Source organism: Eleutherodactylus coqui, chromosome 5 (assembly GCF_035609145.1).
Source record: "Eleutherodactylus coqui strain aEleCoq1 chromosome 5, aEleCoq1.hap1, whole genome shotgun sequence".
NCBI lineage: Eukaryota > Metazoa > Chordata > Amphibia > Anura > Eleutherodactylidae > Eleutherodactylus > Eleutherodactylus coqui.
In genome coordinates this window covers 265359717-265377887 of record NC_089841.1, presented here as the reverse complement: position 1 = coordinate 265377887, position 18171 = coordinate 265359717, and the positions used below count along the sequence as shown (strand labels likewise).

General features: G+C 43.1%; 1 protein-coding gene across 2 annotated transcripts in view; it reads left to right on the top strand.

Moving 5' to 3' along the window:
* SSBP4 (single stranded DNA binding protein 4) overlaps window positions 1-18171 on the top strand; it is a 398281-nt gene that overhangs the window by 133750 nt on the left and 246360 nt on the right. For both annotated transcript variants that reach the window (XM_066604633.1, XM_066604632.1), the window contains exon 3: window positions 2229-2290. In XM_066604633.1, coding sequence (XP_066460730.1) covers window positions 2229-2290 — 62 coding nt within the window. The remainder of the gene's footprint in view (window positions 1-2228; window positions 2291-18171) is intronic.

Below are 18171 nucleotides of genomic sequence, written 5' to 3'. Positions count from 1 at the left end.
CGGCTATTAACCCTTTAAATGCCGCTGTCAATTCTGACAGCAGCATATAAATCCCTTGAACGATGTTCGGGGTCCATACGCCCCCACCCCCCCACCCGTGGTGAGATCAGGGGAGCCGTGCAGGTGTCATGGCAGCCGGGGGCCTTCTAAAAGGCCCCAGGACTCCCTTAGCAGACTGCCTATCAAGCCATCCCCGTGGGGTGGCTTGATAGGCTGCCTGTCAAAAAGCAGCATGACGTAATGCTGTAGCATTACGTCATACTGCAGAAGCGATCAAAGCATCGCTGATTGTGGTCCTCTAGGAGCACTAAAAGAAAGTGTAAAAATAAGAAAAAAAGAGTTTTACTAATTATCAAAAAAAAACAAAAAACTAATACAAGATCAAAAAACCCTTTTGGCCATATTTGCAATAAAAAAAATAATAAACCAAAAATACATATTTGGTATCGCTGCATCCGTAAAAGTCCGATCTATCAAAGTAATGCATTATTTTCTCCGCACGGTGAACATGGTATGAAAAAAAAAAATAAAGAACTCCAGAAATGCACTTTTTTGGTCACCCTATCTCCAAGAAAAAATATAATAAAAAGCGACCAAAAAGTCAATTGTATGCAAAAGTGGAATCAACGGAAACAACAGGACGTACCGCCCAAAATGAGCCCTAACACAACTATGTCGATGGAAAAGTAAAAATGTTATTGTGCGCAGAAAATAGACACAAAAAATAATTTTAAAAAAGTAACTATCCTAAAAAACAAATACAAGTAGTACAGCAAAAAAAACTATATCAGTTTGGTATCGTAGGAATCGTACCGACCCATAGAATAAAGTTATTGGGTCATTTTTGTTGCAGTTTGTGCGCCGTAGAAACAGGACGCAACAAAAGATGGCGGAATGTCGTTTTGTTTCTATTTCTCTCCACTTAGATTTTTCTTTAAGCTTTTCGGTACATTATACGGTACAATAAATAGCACCATTGAAAATACAACTCGTCCCGCAAAAAACAAAACCCTCATACAGCGACGTCAATGGATAAAGAAAGTAGCTACGATTTTTTTTTAAAAGGGAAAAGGAAAAAACGAAAATGGGGAAAAAGCAAAAAAGCTCCATTACTAAGGGGTTAAAAACCGCATATAGAAACCACAATCATGTAAATGAAGTACTATAATCCCATAGATGGGGTTCTGGAAGAAGTTCATACAACTATTTCTTTAACAAAAAGTGATGTGGCGCATACTAAACACAGTAGGTTCTTGTCACAATGTGCCCCCTGTGGTTGTGTTGGAATTCTCTATACATAACACTGATTGCTGTCAATGTGGCTGCTGCATCACCAGGAGATCCAATCAGGTATTGCATGCGGCAGCCCGCAGCGGAATCCAACCCTGGCGCTGCAGCGTCCGCGCATACCTGCTTTCATTTTCCTTTTTCTGTACTACGGACGGTCACCGATTTTTTTTTTTTAAACTCCTGCTTTTCCGCGGCCTGTATGCAATGTTTAATGCAGATGGACCGCAGGTCAGACAGCTGCCATTGACTTCAAGTCTGTGTGGGAACCGCAGTAAAAGAGAGCTTGCTGCAATTTTTCATCTGCGAGCTGAAACTGCAATTGGCTTCCACTTGTGTGCATGAAGAATCACTCTTCCATAGCATGCTATGGAGGGTTATTGCTGCAGAATCCCGAAACGGACGCCCATAGATTCCACAGCAAGAACCGGCCTGTATGCATGAGGCCTTATTAGTCCTTGTATGACGCAACACAAAGACATCTGGGTGGATTTATTCAGGCTGGGGTTTCAGACACCAGTCCTAATCTGAAGTGCCCTGGAGTAAAATGCCCCAAACTTATTAAGCTGGGCATCGATCTCAATAACTTTTGTGCCTCTTTGGCTGCTCACACACCAGGAAATTAAATGTACGCCGGCTATGAGCTGCTGTAGATTTGAGCTATAATTTCCACCCAATTTCGGGTGTAAATTTTGGTAAATCTGTTGTGACAAGAAAGGCCCGATCCCTTCAACAAAAAGCCCTTCGAACTTGGGAGCCCCCTTTGGGAAAAGTGGTGAGACCAGCATAGAATTGAAAATAAGTCACAGATGAGTGGAAAGCTGGCACAAAGCCTTGATGAACGTCTTGTACATGACCGTCACCCTCAGTATTCCGGTTGCTTCTACTATGTATTTATTAACAATTGGGAGTTTCTTGATTAACACAATGTTTTTTTATAGATACGATGGGAGAAAAATATCACATTAGGAGAACCTCCTGGGTTTTTACACTCTTGGTGGTGGTAAGTTTACTTTTTATTATATTTTGCCTTGTAATATATGTATATAATATGTAACACATTTGGAATGTCTTCAGACCCTTTAATTGTTTTTTTTTTCACATTTTGTTATGTTGTGGCCTTTTGCACATTTGAGGAAAATTTTAGTTTTTTCTCATCATTCTGCACTCAATACCCCATAATGACAAAGTTAATCCTCCTTTTTATGAAACCCCTCATGTTCGGTTTCATCATATTTGTAATGCCCTGTACAATAAATTGAGCTCGCGGCTTCTGCATGGTAAATACCCATTTGTTTTAAAAGATGCTTTCCATATTAAACACCCCGATTTCCCCACAATATTCCAATTGCATTTCGTCTCTAAATCAAGACTGCAATAAACGCCATAGCATTTCAGCTGATCCATGATAACGGGGCAGATATGTTCTAACTAGAGATGAGCGAGCATACGGCAAAGTAGTGCCTTATTCGAGTACCTGCCCGCTCGTCTCTAAAGATTCAGCTGCCGGCGCAGGTGACAGGTGAGTTGCGGCAGTGAGCAGGGGGGAGAGAGGGAGAGAGAGATCTCCCCCCCCCCCCCCCCGTTGCTCCCCGCTCTCCCCCCCACCCCCTGCCGACACCCAAATCTTTAGAGACGAGGGGGCAGGTACTCGAATAAGGCACTACTCGCTCGAGTAGTTTGCCTTATCAAGTACACTCGCTCATCTCTAGTTATAATAGTTTGCTCTACAAGTAATTCTATATATACTTTGGTTTTAATTTATTCCACAAATAAGAAAAAAAAATGCTTTACTTAAAGAAATAAAATAAAATTCGGCATAAACTCTGTAAACGCCAACAAGTAAATTAATTATTTGTGTGGGTTTTAAGGCAGTTTGATATATCACTATGGACGCCACCTCTGGGCTCCGTAGCCAAGCACAATCGTTACGTGACACATGGTGGAGAGAGGAACTCTTTGATGTATGGTGGGCTATGCACAGTTCTGTCTCATCACATGTTCACAGTAACTATTCAAGGACTGATATGTCTACAGTAGACTGAGAGGTACCACTCCATTCCCAAAAACCAACGGTAGGGATGAGCACTTGGTCTGATCATGTTGCAATATCCTTGTTTCTAAGAGAACATCATAATCAAACAGCAACATACATTTGGTGGAGGAATGACTTTTTGCTATCACGGTTGAGACTGATTTGGTAAGAGATGTAAAGGAATATTCTGCTATTAACGACTCCTATAATTAGGCAGACATAAGGGGCTCCTTTATCAGATGAGGTCATTAAGTGAAAGAAACAAAGCCCCTAGTGAGTTACTTGATAAAACTACCATTCGTCACTCACAGCACAAACAAAATGAATCGCCTCAACAAGCAGTGGAACTTTTTCAATACAGACATAAACTCCAATGCTATTTACTCCAAAACTATGAAAGAAAGCTATAAAACATGAAAGTTCAGTACTATTCGCTAAACAATAGGTCAGGGAAACTTTGGGCTTTCTGCTAGAGATGAGCGAACGTGCTCGGCCCCGCCCCTTTTTCGCCCTAATACCGCGATTTTCGAGTACTTCACTACTCGGGCGAAAAAATTCGGGGGTCGCCGTGGCGGCACGGGGGGTTGCAGCGGGGAGTGGGGGGGAGAGGGAGAGAGAGAGGGCTCCCCCCTGTTGCCCGCTGCTACCCCCCACGCCGCCACGTCTCTCCCCGCCCCCCGGCGCACCCGAGTACTTTTCACCCGAGTAGTGAAGTACTTGAAAATCGCGGTATTCGGGCGAAAAAGGGGCGGGGCCGAGCACGTTCGCTCATCTCTACTTTCTGCCCTACAGCCCACCATATAAAATCACACATTCCATGCATATCGGACTGCAACAAACTGCAATAAGCGAATTTACAAACCCCAAAGATACAGCAAGTTGTAAATATAATTACTCTGCGTTTTATCATTTGAAAGGTGATCCATTTACATTCCCCCAAGTCAATTACAACAGGCCCAACCATTCAACAAAAGATCCCTCTACCTACTCTTTCTGAAAACCAAAACGAATGACTTAGCGTTGCAGAAATATTTAAACATGTCAACTCCCTGAAATAAAAAAAAATCCCAGCACTTCCTTAAAAAGTCCAACTTTATTATTAATCCCTTTAAAATGACAAAGGTAGTAACTGCGCACAACAGCCCCTACGCGTTTCAAGCGTTCACTCATAGTCATGGCATGACTAAGAGTGTTAATGTTTAAAACGCGTAGGGGCTGTTGTGCGCAGTTACTACCTTTGTCATTTTAAGGGGATTAATAATAAAGTTGGACTTTTTAAGGAAGTGATGGGATTTTTTTTTCTATTTCCGGATTACTATACATATCCCCAAGGAGCTTCCCTGTGCGCTCCTCCAAGCAACTTTTGGGTCGAGAGCAACATTTGCAAGATTGGGTGAGCTGACCTTTTTCTGTTTTTAGATTCTCAACTCCCTACCATCTAGTAAATCACCAATCCCCTTACAAATGCCTACTATAAGACCTGTCCCATTTATGTGTAAAATATTCCAAATAGCAATGACAACAGGTTCCTTCCCCAAAGAAAATCAACAGACATTAACCCTTTCCAATCCACTGTCTGACCTCTGAAGACATTATGACGTAAGATTGGACAGCTGTGATGTTGGAAGACGTCCGTCGGGGTTCTCTTACTGTATATTGCCAGCCTCTCTGCTGTTGGAGCCTATCCAACGTGTCACCTCATGCAGTACTGGCTTTAGCCAGCATATAGCGCCGTTGTATAACGGCAGAAAAAGAGTAAACCCCCCTAGGAAAACCAGGATCCAAATTGGATTGGAAAGGGTTTTAATAGTCATCGTTTATAAACCAGGGACACACCCGGACACTTCCCAAAATTTTCGTCCTACCTCTTTATTAAACACAAATATCAAACTTTATGTAAAGTTATTCGCAGCTAGACTCTTATTTTGGCACCTCTGATTCTAGAGGATCCAGTGAGTTTTATAAGAGACAAACAAAGCTCCTGATAGTACCAGACGTGTCTTAACCCTTTCCAATCCAATTTGTATCCTTGTTTTCCTAGGGTGCTTTCTCTTTTTCTACTGGTATACAATGGCGCTATCTGCTGGCTAAAGCCAGTACTGCATGAGGTGACATGCTGGATAGGCTCCGACAGCAGAGAGGCTGGCAATATACAGTAAGAGAACCCCGACGGATGTCTTCCAACATCAGAGCTGTACAGCCTTAAATCATAATGTCTTTAGACGTCAGACAGTGGATTGGAAAGGGTTAAATCTTGTGCATTATATCAAATCAACGGAAACTCCTGCGATGTTTTTTGTTTTAGACACGGAAAAAGCATTTGACTGTAAACATTTTACAAAAAAAAAAAATGGGGGTTGGGAGTCATTTCCTTAAAGCTATAGCCTCCTATACTGCAACCCCCTCAGTGAAAGTCTTTACAAATGGGGCTATGTCAGGCGACCTCAATAGTACAAATGGCACCAGAAAATGATGCCCACTGGCCCTGCTAATATTTATAGTATCCCCCAAAACCATTTGTGTAAGAGAGTGAATGTTTACATCAGAGCCATTCAGATTGGAGATCGACCCCCACTTGATCTCATCGTATGCTGATGATAATATCTTGACATTAATAGACCCTAGATCTTCTCTCAAATCCTGCCCATAAGTATTTCTGACAAGCTACTACATTACCTGCAACAGAAAGATCCTTTTCACTGGTAAGTTGATGGTTTATAATATTTCGATATAACAATACTTCCTAGAAGAAACTACCTGTGCAATTTTGAACCCACGCTTAAGGTACTTCATGAAGAGTCTCGGGGGCTGACCACACTTGAAATATCATGGCTGGGAAGAATAGCTATTTTCCAAATGCTATTATTACCAAAACTACTATATTTATTTTGTACTCTCCCGATAGAAATCCCACGGCGTTCTTTCGTGAAGCAGATAAAGTATTATCCCAATGTATCTGGGCACAGCATAAGCTCCAGGTGGCTACAAGAATTCTTACTAAGGACAGATGGGTAGGAGGACTGGACCTCCCAGATATCCAAGATTACCATCTAGCTGCACATACCTCGCAACCTGCTCCTTGGTGGGGCTCCAGCCTAGAGCAACACCTAGCTTTTCTGCTTGTATCAAATCATTACTAATGCCCGCGTTATGTAACTTGCCTTTACCCTCATCCCTTTCGCCGTTTTTTTCCAAAATGTCCCAAAGAATATATTTCTCGACTTATTTCAACGGGTCATTGCCCGCTTAAACGCATCACTTTGGCTTTCACAGGGTATATCTAACCTTTCATATATGCTGCAAGGCAAATCCCTTGTCCCATTGGAACAACTCTACTCTAAGTATCCCCTAAATTCAGGGGACGCTTACAAATATCTACAAAGGCATAAACCTACTTTATTGAGGGGGAATACCTACATACTCAGGATATTGTGAGGAAGACTAAAGGGTTGAAAAATAGATATACACATTACTTTACAGTCGTCCATACATCTAGAAGACATATCCAATAAAGAAATGGGAAATTGGGTTCAAGCAAAAACTTAAGGAGAAGGAATGGAGACGGACTATTTTAATACACAAAGCACTTAAGTGTCATACACACATTGAAACAGGAACGAAGATTACTTGGAGATGGCTCTATACACCAGTACCTCACCTCAAATGGATTCTAACTGTTTGGATGGTTTTTGGAGAAACTGTGGCTGTAGAGGAATGTTACTACATGTATTGTGGCGTTGCCCTTCTCTCCAACTATTCCCAGATGCTTTATTTCGTTTATTGTCATCTCTGCTTGGTAACGCAGAAATCCTCATCAATAGCTATACTAGATTTGGGTTTTCATACAACTCCATCTAAATACAGAATATTAGGTAGCAAGATATTTGATTTATCAAATGTAGCCATTAGAGATGAGCGAACGTACTCGTTACGAGTACTTACGCACCCGAGCACCGCCATTTTCGAGTACAGCGGTACTCGCGCGTAAAGATTCGGGGGGCGCCGTGGCGGCACGGGGGGTAGCAGTGGGGAGTGGGGGGGAGAGGGAGAGAGAGAGGGTTCCCCCCTGTTCCCCGCTGCTCCCCCCCCGCACCGCCGCGCCTCTCCCCGCCCCCCGGCGCCCCCCGAATCTTTACGCCCGAGTACTGAAGTACTCGAAAATGGCGGTACTCGGGTGCGTAAGTACTCATTACGAGTACGTTCGCTCATCTCTAGTAGCCATACTGAGAGATGGGAAAAGTACTGATATCCCAAAAATAGGAGAGAGAGTATCACAGTGATACGTGTGTGTGTGTGTGTGTGTGTGTGTGTGTGTGTGTGTATATATATATGGAAGAATGCTTGCATGTAATACAATGTTACTAACAAAATTTCACACTATTTGGTCTGTTTTGGCAAATTGTAGCCAATGTATAAAGGATTGAGTACTTTCCTGCTTGGATTAGTATAACTATAAGAGTTATTAGGAGCTTTACCAACTATACCTAAACCTTACCTGGTAATTAATCCTTTCTAGGTATGTTTATCTTTTTTTCCCTTTTTTTTAGTTTATTTGGTTGGGTTTTTTTTACCTTTACATTTGCTTATCTGTTATTGTAAACTTTGGAACCGAATCCAGATATGTACAGCCTGGGTCTACTTGATGTTCTACTGATTTACCATGTTATATTCTGTTCTGTAAAATAGAAAAAGCTTTACTAAACTATTGAAATTTAAAAAAAATGAAAACCGGAGTCACAATTCTTACCTTGTTAATTTTGTCTCCCCAAAAAAACACAATAAAAACGATCAGAAAAGCTGTATGTGCCCCTATATGGTACCAATAAAAAAAGCTACGGCTCATCACGCAAAAAATAAGCCTTCACAGAGTCCCGTCAAAGGAAAAATAAAGAACTTTTTATGCAGTGTCCCCACTCAGTGATATTGCCCACACTCACTTTCCCATCATTTGAGTTATGTACCCTACTGCTTTTCCGTCCTCTGTCTATTCGAGTAGCAGGTATCTACTCCCCCCAGGTCCTCCCCACCTGTGTCTGGATCACTTTGCCACCTGGCTCCCCCACTTCCTCTCCTGTGAAATCGCAACCCTCATTTTAAGTGTCATCAACATCCCCACTAATGACCCCATCTCCCCATCTGAGTCTCAGCTTAGATCACTCACCTCCTCCCTTGGTCTCTCACAACTCACAGCCTCTCCCTCTCACAGGGATGGCAATAGTCTGGATCTGGTCTTCTTCCGTCTCCGCTCTGCTTCCCACTTCACTAACTCCCCTCTCCCGCTCTCAGATCATAACCTCCTCTCTTTCTCTGTCAAGCTCCCTAGCATCTCTGTAGATCCTCCTACCCACTGTATGTACAGGAACCTTCACCCAAAACTCTGCTGAGTCCCTACAGTCCTCTCTGTCCCCTATTTCTCTCCTCTCCTGCCCCAACCTGGTTGCCGCACAATACAACACCGCTCTCAAACATGCCCTGGATGAAGCGGCGCCCCCTTGTGACCCAAGCCATCTGATGCAGACCACAGCAACCATGGCTCACGCCTCAAACGCGGGTCATCCGGCATGCTCTAGATGTGCTGAATGGCTGTGGAGAAAGTCTCAAAAGTCTCAGACTTTCTCCCCTTCAAATTCATGCTTACAACCTACAACCTCGTCCTCTATCACGCCAAACAAGTCTACTTCACCTCTCGTCTCCTCACTATCTCACAAACATAAAAGACTCTTTGACACTTTTCACCTTCTCAGCCCTAAATTGCAGCCCCCAGTGATGCTGAAGAGCTGACTGCTTACTTCAAAAAGAAAATCGACGACATATGTCAGGAAATGACCTACCAATCCCAGACTAGCCCCGACCCTGGGCTCGTCAGTACTGCATCTATTTGTATTGCATCCCTCACTCTCCATACCATGCACATCTCCAGCCCCTTTACCTTCTGATACCCCCATTATATGTAGTATGCAAGCTCGTTGGAGCCCCTCATCCCTACTATTTCCATCAACTGATTACTACATGTAACCGTGGTTTTGTTTCCCCTGTTCTGTAAGCGCTGCAGAATATGTTGGCGCTATATAAATAAAGATTATTATTACTTCGCTCCTCTTGCTGCCAGCCTCTGCAGTCCACACCCGGCACCACACTTTTCATGCGCTGTGTTCCATGTGAAGCGATCATGTGAATGTGTCACATGATCAGTCTACCAGGAACTCCGCATGTGAACAGTCCAGGCAGGACAGCACAGACTTGCAAAAGGAGGAGCGAAATGAATGAGTATAACTTTTTTTTAAAATTCCAACAAAAACTTAAAAAAAATGTCCTCCCCTCCACTGGCCCCAGAACCATATTGGAATTACCCAATGAGATTTATGGCCAGTCCCCCTGGTGTCAAATACTAATACATACCCTGTTTCCCCCAAATAAGACCGTGTCTTATATTAATTTTTGCCCCAAAAGAGGCAATAGGTCTTATTTTCAGGAATGTCTTATTATACTTACCTAGCAGGCTTGGTCCACGTCCCTCCCGCTGCTCTCCAGAGCTCAAACGAGCTTCCTGCAGTTCTCGGCCGCTCATAAAACATGACTTCCTGGTTACAGGATTCATAAATCGGTTCATGAACCGATGTGATGGCTGTAATTGGTTTATCCAGCACAGCAATTGATTGGCTGAGCAGTGGTGGAAGAACCAATCAATAGCTTTTGCATTGTAAAGGCAGGATTTATGAATTGGCTGAGACGCGGCCAATCACAGTCATCGCATTGGTTCATCCAGCGCTGCATTGATTGGCTGAGCAGCGGTCGAAGAACCAATCACAGCCATTGCTTCCTGGAGGTGGGATTAATAAATCCCGTAACCAGAAAGTCATGTTGTACGAGCGGCTGAGGACTGCGAGAACTGCGCCAACCCACTAGGGAGCAGCGGGAGGGACCTGAACCGAGGCTGCTAGATAATGTATTCTTTTTTTTTAATGTAGTGCAACTAGGGCTTATTATCAGGGTATGCCTTATATTTCAAGCCTCCCTGAAAATTGGGCTAGGGCTTATTTTGGGGGAAACTGGGTACTCACAGCTAGGATGCCTTATATACTGACATAGGGCAGTTTCACACAAACCTATTATGGGCACCTTTGTGCATCCTTGATATGGAGGAGTTCCCACGCATTATGGACATCATGTGGCTTATGCTCGTGTGAAACTGTCCATAATGTATTAAATATGTCTAACATTAACCCCTTAATGACTGCCAATACACCTCTCTACAGCAGTCAGTGACACCACACAGAAGGGAATTAAATCAATCAGAATACATGCCACCTGTGATTTGACAGTACTGTATGCACATATATAGCCTGCAGCGTGCTCTCTACCAGTATACAGTGACTGGATGCTGTTAATATTGGTTTATGTGCAGCATCAGCATGGAAATAATATTCCGCCACTATGTAGCGATCATATTAGCACTTTTCATAGAGGTATTATTGGTAATAACGTTCTTTGTAGAGTTTATATTCAGTATCAGGTGAGTGATGTTAGTTACTACAGAGGAGTAGTGGTAGTCAGTGGCGGTATTATTTGGGCCTGGTACAGTAGTATTACTGGTATTTGTATAGTGCCTCTTGTTCATGTAGATAATGTTTAATTATTGCGGGGTTGTAATATTTTCTCCTGATATAGCAACAGCAATGTTATAGGATCAGTATTTAAAGGGGTTGTCCCGCGAAACAAAGTTGGGGTTCAGCACTTCTGTATGGCCATATTAATGCACTTTGTAATGTACATCGTGCATTAATTATGAGCCATACAGAAGTTATAAGAAGTTATTCACTTACCTGTTCCGTTGCTAGCGTCCTCGTCTCCATGGTGCCGTCTAATTTTCAGCGTCTAATCGCCCGATTAGACGCGCTTGCGCAGTCCAGTCTTCTCCGTGTTGAATGGGGCTGCTCATGCTGGAGAGCCGCTCCTCGTAGCTCCGCCCCGTCACGTGTGCCAATTCCAGCCAATCAGGAGGCTGGAATCGGCAATGGACCGCACAGAAGACCTGCGGTCCACCGAGGGTGAAGATCCCGGCGGCCATCTTCGCAAGGTAAGTAAGAAGTCACCGGAGCGCGGGGATTCAGGTAAGTACTATCCGTTTTTTTTTTTCAACACCTGCATCGGGTTTGTCTCGCGCCGAACGGGGGGGCTATTAAAAAAAAACAAAACAGTTTCGGCGCGGGACAACCTCTTTAAGTATAGAAGATTTTTATTGGGGGGGTGGGAGGCGTAGGCCTTGGGATTTGGGAAGTATAGGCCTTGGGATTTGGGCCCCTAATTTTTTAAGACCTTAGCAATGCCCCTGCAATGACCCTAAGCAGACAGCAAAGACAACACAGGAGGGGCTTAGGGACAACTCTGTGGATGTCCTTGAGAGGCCAGCCGGAGCCCTGAACCCAATGGGACCTCTCCGGAGAGACCTGACAATGGCTGTCCACAGACGGCCCTCATCCAACCTAACAGAGGGCAGAAAATCCCCAAATCCAGGGGTGCAGACCTTGTGGCATCATCCCCAAGAAGACTGGAGGTTGGAATCACTGCCTTTAGTGCAATCTCTTCCCCTAACTACTGAGTACAGGGGTGTGAATACTTATGTCAATGGTGAATGGTCATTTTTCATTTTTAAAAAATTAACGCTTTCGAACATTGAGTCATATTTAAGGAAATGTCTAAAAGAAAAACTGCCTGAAGGCCCATTTAGACACAATGATTATCACTCAAAAGATGTCATTCAAGCGACTTTTGAGCGATAATCATTGTGTCATTTACAGCACAAGATGAGCGATCACCTTGCGCTGCCAGAGGAGGATGCATAGGACAAGCGGGGTGTCCCCGCTTGTCTTCTGCATCCAGCTGTTACCCGCTTTAAGGACCCGGCTGTTATACAGCCAAGTGCTGGGAGCGGAGGATGCAGAAGACAAGCGGGGTTCCCTGCTTATCTTCTGTATCCAGAACCAGATGTTTTCTGCACGGAGCGCCCGGCTGTTATACAACCGAGCGCCCCATACCGGGTATGGAGAACAGAGCTGGACCGCTCTGTTCTTCATACCCAGCCTGTGTTCAGGGAGCGGGATACAGCTGAAACAATAGTATCAGCTGTATCCTGCTGTGAATCCCTGATAAGGCTCATTGTCAGCATGCTGAAAGACAACGATGAGCGATGGCATAACGAAAACTGCACGATGTCAGTGCAGTTACACACAAGAATAATCGCTCAAAAGACGGCTTTTGAGCGAATTTTGAGCGATAATCGTTGTGTCTAAATGCGCCTTTAGTTGCCCCTAACAACCAATCACTGCGCATCTTCCATCTCGTGTTCTGCTCTGATAAAATAAAGGTTGCGCTGTGAATGGTTGCTAGGTGCAATTAAGACAGTTTTTCTTTTAGACAGTTTCTTAAATTGCTTCAATGTTCAAAAACTTTGTAAAGTTTTTAAGAATAAAAAACAATCATTTTTACAAGAATCTCATTTTGAATTCATTTGGGTGCCAGTGATAAAGAAAGAAGGCTATTGTTAAGTAGGTGCTCCCTGTAAATGAGCACTGACCGCAAACGGACCGAATACAGTAGGGTGCCGGAAGCGTAATTAAAGGGGTTGTCCCGCGCCGAAACGTTTTTTTTTTTTTTCAACAGCCCCCCCGTTCGGCGCAAGACAACCCCGATGCAGGGGTTAAACAAGAACACCGGACAGCGCTTACCTGAATCCCCGCGCTCCGGTGACTTCTTACTTACCTGCTGAAGATGGCCGCCGGGATTTTCTCCCTCGGTGGACCGCAGGGCTTCTGTGCGGTCCATTGCCGATTCCAGCCTCCTGATTGGCTGGAATCGGCACGTGACGGGGCGGAGCTACACGGAGCCCCATTGAGAAAAGAAGAACACCCGGACTGCGCAAGCGCGTCTAATCTGGCGATTAGACGCTGAAAATTAGACGGCTCCATGGAAACGAGGACGCCAGCAACGGAGCAGGTAAGTGAAAAACTTCTTATAACTTCTGTATGGCTCATATTTAATGCACGATGTACATTACAAAGTGCATTAATATGGCCATACAGAAGTGTATAACCCCACTTTGTTTCGCGGGACAACCCCTTTAAATGCTTTTCTGTTTTAAAAGTTTTTATAAAAGTGCAGAATAATACTGGCAAAACGGCTACACTGTTATACCTATGTGGGGGCTCACAGGGAGCGATTGATAACCAGTATCTGCACACAGGGTTAGCAGGTTTCCAGGATTAGAAATACATGGCTGCTTTCTTCCAAAAACAGCAGCGCACCACAATCACTGCAGTCTTTTTTCCTTTTCATTGTTCCAGCCCCACTTTCAAAAATCCTCCGTTTTTTTATTCTTCGGGGATGCCGCTGTATGAGGGCTTGTTTTTCAGGCTGAGTTGTAGTTTCTAATGCTACCGGCTTACAGACCATATAAGGTATTGAAAAACTTAAACTCTAAGTGGGGTGAAATGGAGTACATACACAATTCGACTTTCTTTTTTAGGGGGTGTGGGGGGGTCGGCATTCATGTTGCAATAAAATGATTGTGTCAATACTAAAATCGATGCAGTTTTTTATGTTGCACTATTTAAACAAATAAAATACCTTTTCTTAAAAAAACAGATTAGCCGTCTGTCTTCATCTCTTGACTCCCAGAACTTTTTTATTTTCCTGTTTTCCCATCATGCAGCTGTGTGACAGCTTGTTTACTGTGGGGCAACCTGAATTTTTTATTACCATTTGGAGGTACATACAACTTTTTAATCACCTTTTTAGTCAATGTTTTTCTTGGAGACAGGGTGGCCAAAATTCTGGCATTTTTGTATTTATTTTATTCTGATGGTGTTGACCATCCGAACGCAGGTCAACACCAGGATAAATAATGTAATAATGGAAAAGTTTTTAATTGCAACGCTTTTTACATTTACTAATAATTTGAAAGAAACTTTATTATTTTTATTTTGACTGAAACTGGCATTTATCTCATCGTTTTTCAACATTTTTATAAATGATCTGGAGGAGGGAGTTGATGGGAAATTGATACAATTTGCCAACGACCCAAAGCTAGGAGGGATAGCGAACCCTAATGAAAAGAGGGAGAGTATTCAAAAAGATCTAGAAAAGCTTGAACAGTGGGCGGCGACTAACACAATGGTATTTAACAAGGAGAAATGCAAAGTTCTACATCTGGGCAAGAAAAATGAAAAAAGCGCATACAGAATGGGAGGAATTGGGCTAAGCAGCAACACATGTGAAAAAGACTTGGGTATACTAATAGATCATAGACTGAACATGAGTCAACAATGTGATGCAGCTGCCAAAAAGGCAAACACAATTCTGGGATGTATTAAGAGAAGCATAGAGTCTAGATCACGTGAGGTCATTATCCCCCTCTACTCTTCCTTAGTCAGACCTCATCTGGAATACTGTGTCCAGTTCTGGGCACCCCACTTTAAAAAAGACACAGACAAACTGGAGCAAGTTCAGAGAAGAGTTACCAAGATGGTGAGCGGTCTTCAAATTATGTCCTATGAGGGACGGTTAACCCTTTCCAGTCCAATTTGTATCCTGGTTTTCCTAGGGGGGCTTATTCTTTTTCTGCTATTATACAACGGCGCTATATGCTAGCTAAAGCCAGTACTGCATGAGGTGACACATTGGATAGGCTCCGACAGCAGAGAGGCTGGCAATATACAGTAAGAGAACCCCGACGGACGTCTTCCAACATCGGAGCTGTACAGCCTTAAATCATAATGTCTTCAGACGTCAGACAGTGGATTGGAAAGGGTTAAGGTTCTGGGAATGTTTAGCTTGCAGAAGGGAGGACTGAGAGGAGACTTAATAGCTGTCTACAAATATCTGAAGGTCTGTCACAGTGCAGAGGCATGATTCCTATTATCATCTGCACAAGGAGAGACTATAAGCAATGGGATAAAACTGAAAGGGAGGAGAAACAAATTAGATATTAGACAGTGAGGGTGATCAATGAGTGGAACAGGTTACCACGGGAGGTGGGGAGTTCTCCTTCAATGGGATTGTTAAAACAAAGGCTGGATAAATATCTGTCTGGGATGACTTAGTCAATCCTGCACTGAACAGGGGGTTGGACCAGATGACTCTGGAGGTCTCTTCCAACTCTATCATTCTATGATCATCTATTTATACCCAGGACTGTAGCAAGAGGGCGCTCTAATAACTATGCATAGATATATCAGGGGTCAGTACAGAGATCTCTACCATTATCCATTATACCCAGGACTGTAACAAGCGGGCGCTCTCTACGTCTAGAGCAAAAAGGGTTTTTACACCAACATAGAAGAGTGTTCTTTACTGTAAGAGTAGTGAGACTGTGGAACTCTCTCCTGAGGACGTGGTGATAGCGAATTCAGTAAAAGAGTATAAGAGGGGTCTGGACGCCATTCTTGAGCGATACAATATTACAGGTTATAATCGCTGATTACTCAGAAAGGTCAGTGATTCGGGGATCATTCTGATTGCCAGATTGGAGTCAGAAAGGAATTATTACACTAAAATTAGGAAAATTGCCTTTTACCTCATGTTCTTTTTTTTTTCTTCCTCTAGATCAACATTGGGAGGGTGGTTGGGGGTAATATGGCCATATTTATTACAGCTGTTTTTCTTAAAAACCTTTTTTTTTGCATATCTGCCTTCCATATTTGTATTCTTATACAAAACATTCATGTACCTTTCTAGTTATTAAATAATATCACAATTCCAACACTTAATATTACTGCTACGCTGTTTTTAAACAAAATGTACTATACAATTACCAATATTACCAGTAAGAGGACCCTACAATGTCCACTGCAGTACCACTAGATAGTGAGTGTTATTATCAGAACATAGGAGGGGGCAGAGCAGAGAAGAGAGGAAAAAGGAGCTTGATGAGCTGCAATGAAAACAAAGCAGTTGTGCCATCAGAGCCCCTATTCAGAATGTGTCGCCCGGGGCAAACAACGGATTTTGAATATGTACCTGGTGCCGGCCAGACATTTCCCCTGAATATTAGATGTAGTATCGCATGAAAAATGCAGTTCATCCGAATGGGAGGTGCTATTGCGCTGTGGCCTCCGCTCTGGCTCACTGGGAGGTCCTGACAGGGGACCCTACTCTGAGGTTCATATGTCCTATTTATTAAATCATAAATATTACTCAAACATTTTGGGGAACTTTCTACACCCATTAACATCTCATGGGGAAATGTGTTGGGTTCATAGAGGCATCCAGATGCTTATCTCTCTGGAGATATGTTAATGAGAACACAGAAGATAATTAATGAGATCCAATCACCTGAACCTATTATTCCTTTTTTAATATACCCAACTTACCCCCCTTTCCAAAAAAAGTCTTCAACTACTTAGAACCCATTACAAAAGGTACCACGCTGTATCTTCACTAAATTTTCCAAGAAAGTCAGCAGTACTTTTGGTTTGTGGCTACTGGCATGGTTCCAGATAGTCTCGGAGCGTGAGATCTTGTGTTCTGACTAATACTGCGCTATTTACTGCTTTAAGAAAACCGTAATCGATAGATAAGCCTAAATTGAAGCTTTTCAATGGATTATTACTTTCTTTAAGCAATAAATAGCGCCATTATAGTCAGAATTTGAGATCCCATGGTAATTTGTAAGATGTCATGATTCAAGACCTGTCACCCTCATAGCCTCAATGAGACTCTCTTTTGCTTCTTTTCTATGAGAAAAAAAATGGTTTCATATTAGTATATCAATTATCAATTTCTAATAATCTCAGGATATATATTGAGGTAGTGCCTACCTTCAGGGATCTCCTTATCCTCATTGGGTACTCAATATTTCATCCAACCCTCTTTTTAGATGGTACAGTAATTTTGCTCTTCGTAACCATAGGTTATTGTTCCCTTCATGCGTCGAAGTTGCCTTTTGCCAGTCAGTGCATCTCAGTGGATTTATCGTCAGGCTTTTGGTGTGGGAGGGACTTGGCTGGTATCCTGGCAACGCTGATGCCACGATCATTTGTGTGCCTCGTGCATGCGCGATCGTAATTGCACATGACGCTTGATGTGACATTTCCATCATGACCAGGCGGGCCTCCTTTCACCATTTATACACCATATCTTTGTTGCGCGGGCTTTGGGTGGTCTCTTAGGCGAGCATTCTCAACCCTGATTGGGGGGAAGGTGCCATTCCCCCTGAATGGTGAGGGCGGGTTTTTGAGTTTATAAGCCTAGGGTTTCCCAGTGTCCCAGGATTGCCACGCTGACTCGCTGCTCTGTATCTTGGGGTCTAGTGCTTTCTTTATCTAACACCAGTATCCTGATATGGCTTTTTATGAAAAGCCTTGATATAGGGACTTTAGAAACACGTTGAGCCTTATTCATTGGACCCCTTTAGATATCTAGGGTCAGATGAGTTTTTAGAAGGTATGCAAAGCCAGTTTTAGTCTGGGGAACAATAGGCTCTGTTTACAAGGAGAAACTAGTAACATAATAGTCTACCTTGGTTATATTATCTTGTCCAGCATATTATGGTTCACTTGGTCCCTACTACTGGGGAGGATTGGGGTACACAACCGCTATTAAACCTCCAGTAATTTTTGGTTTAGTGAGACAGATCTGATTCCCTGTGGTATCTGAGGAGGGGGCTGTTTATTGCCCTTCTTCTTCACATCCACAATCCCATTTCCTGCTGCACTGGTCCATACTGTTGGACTCTTGGTTGAGATTGAAGTCCACAGTGGTTTGTTCCTGGCCATCTGCTCTGTGTTTATAAATTGATTATTAATAAAGATTCTTTTAGGATTCTACTCTGTGACTTTGAGCATTTTGATATT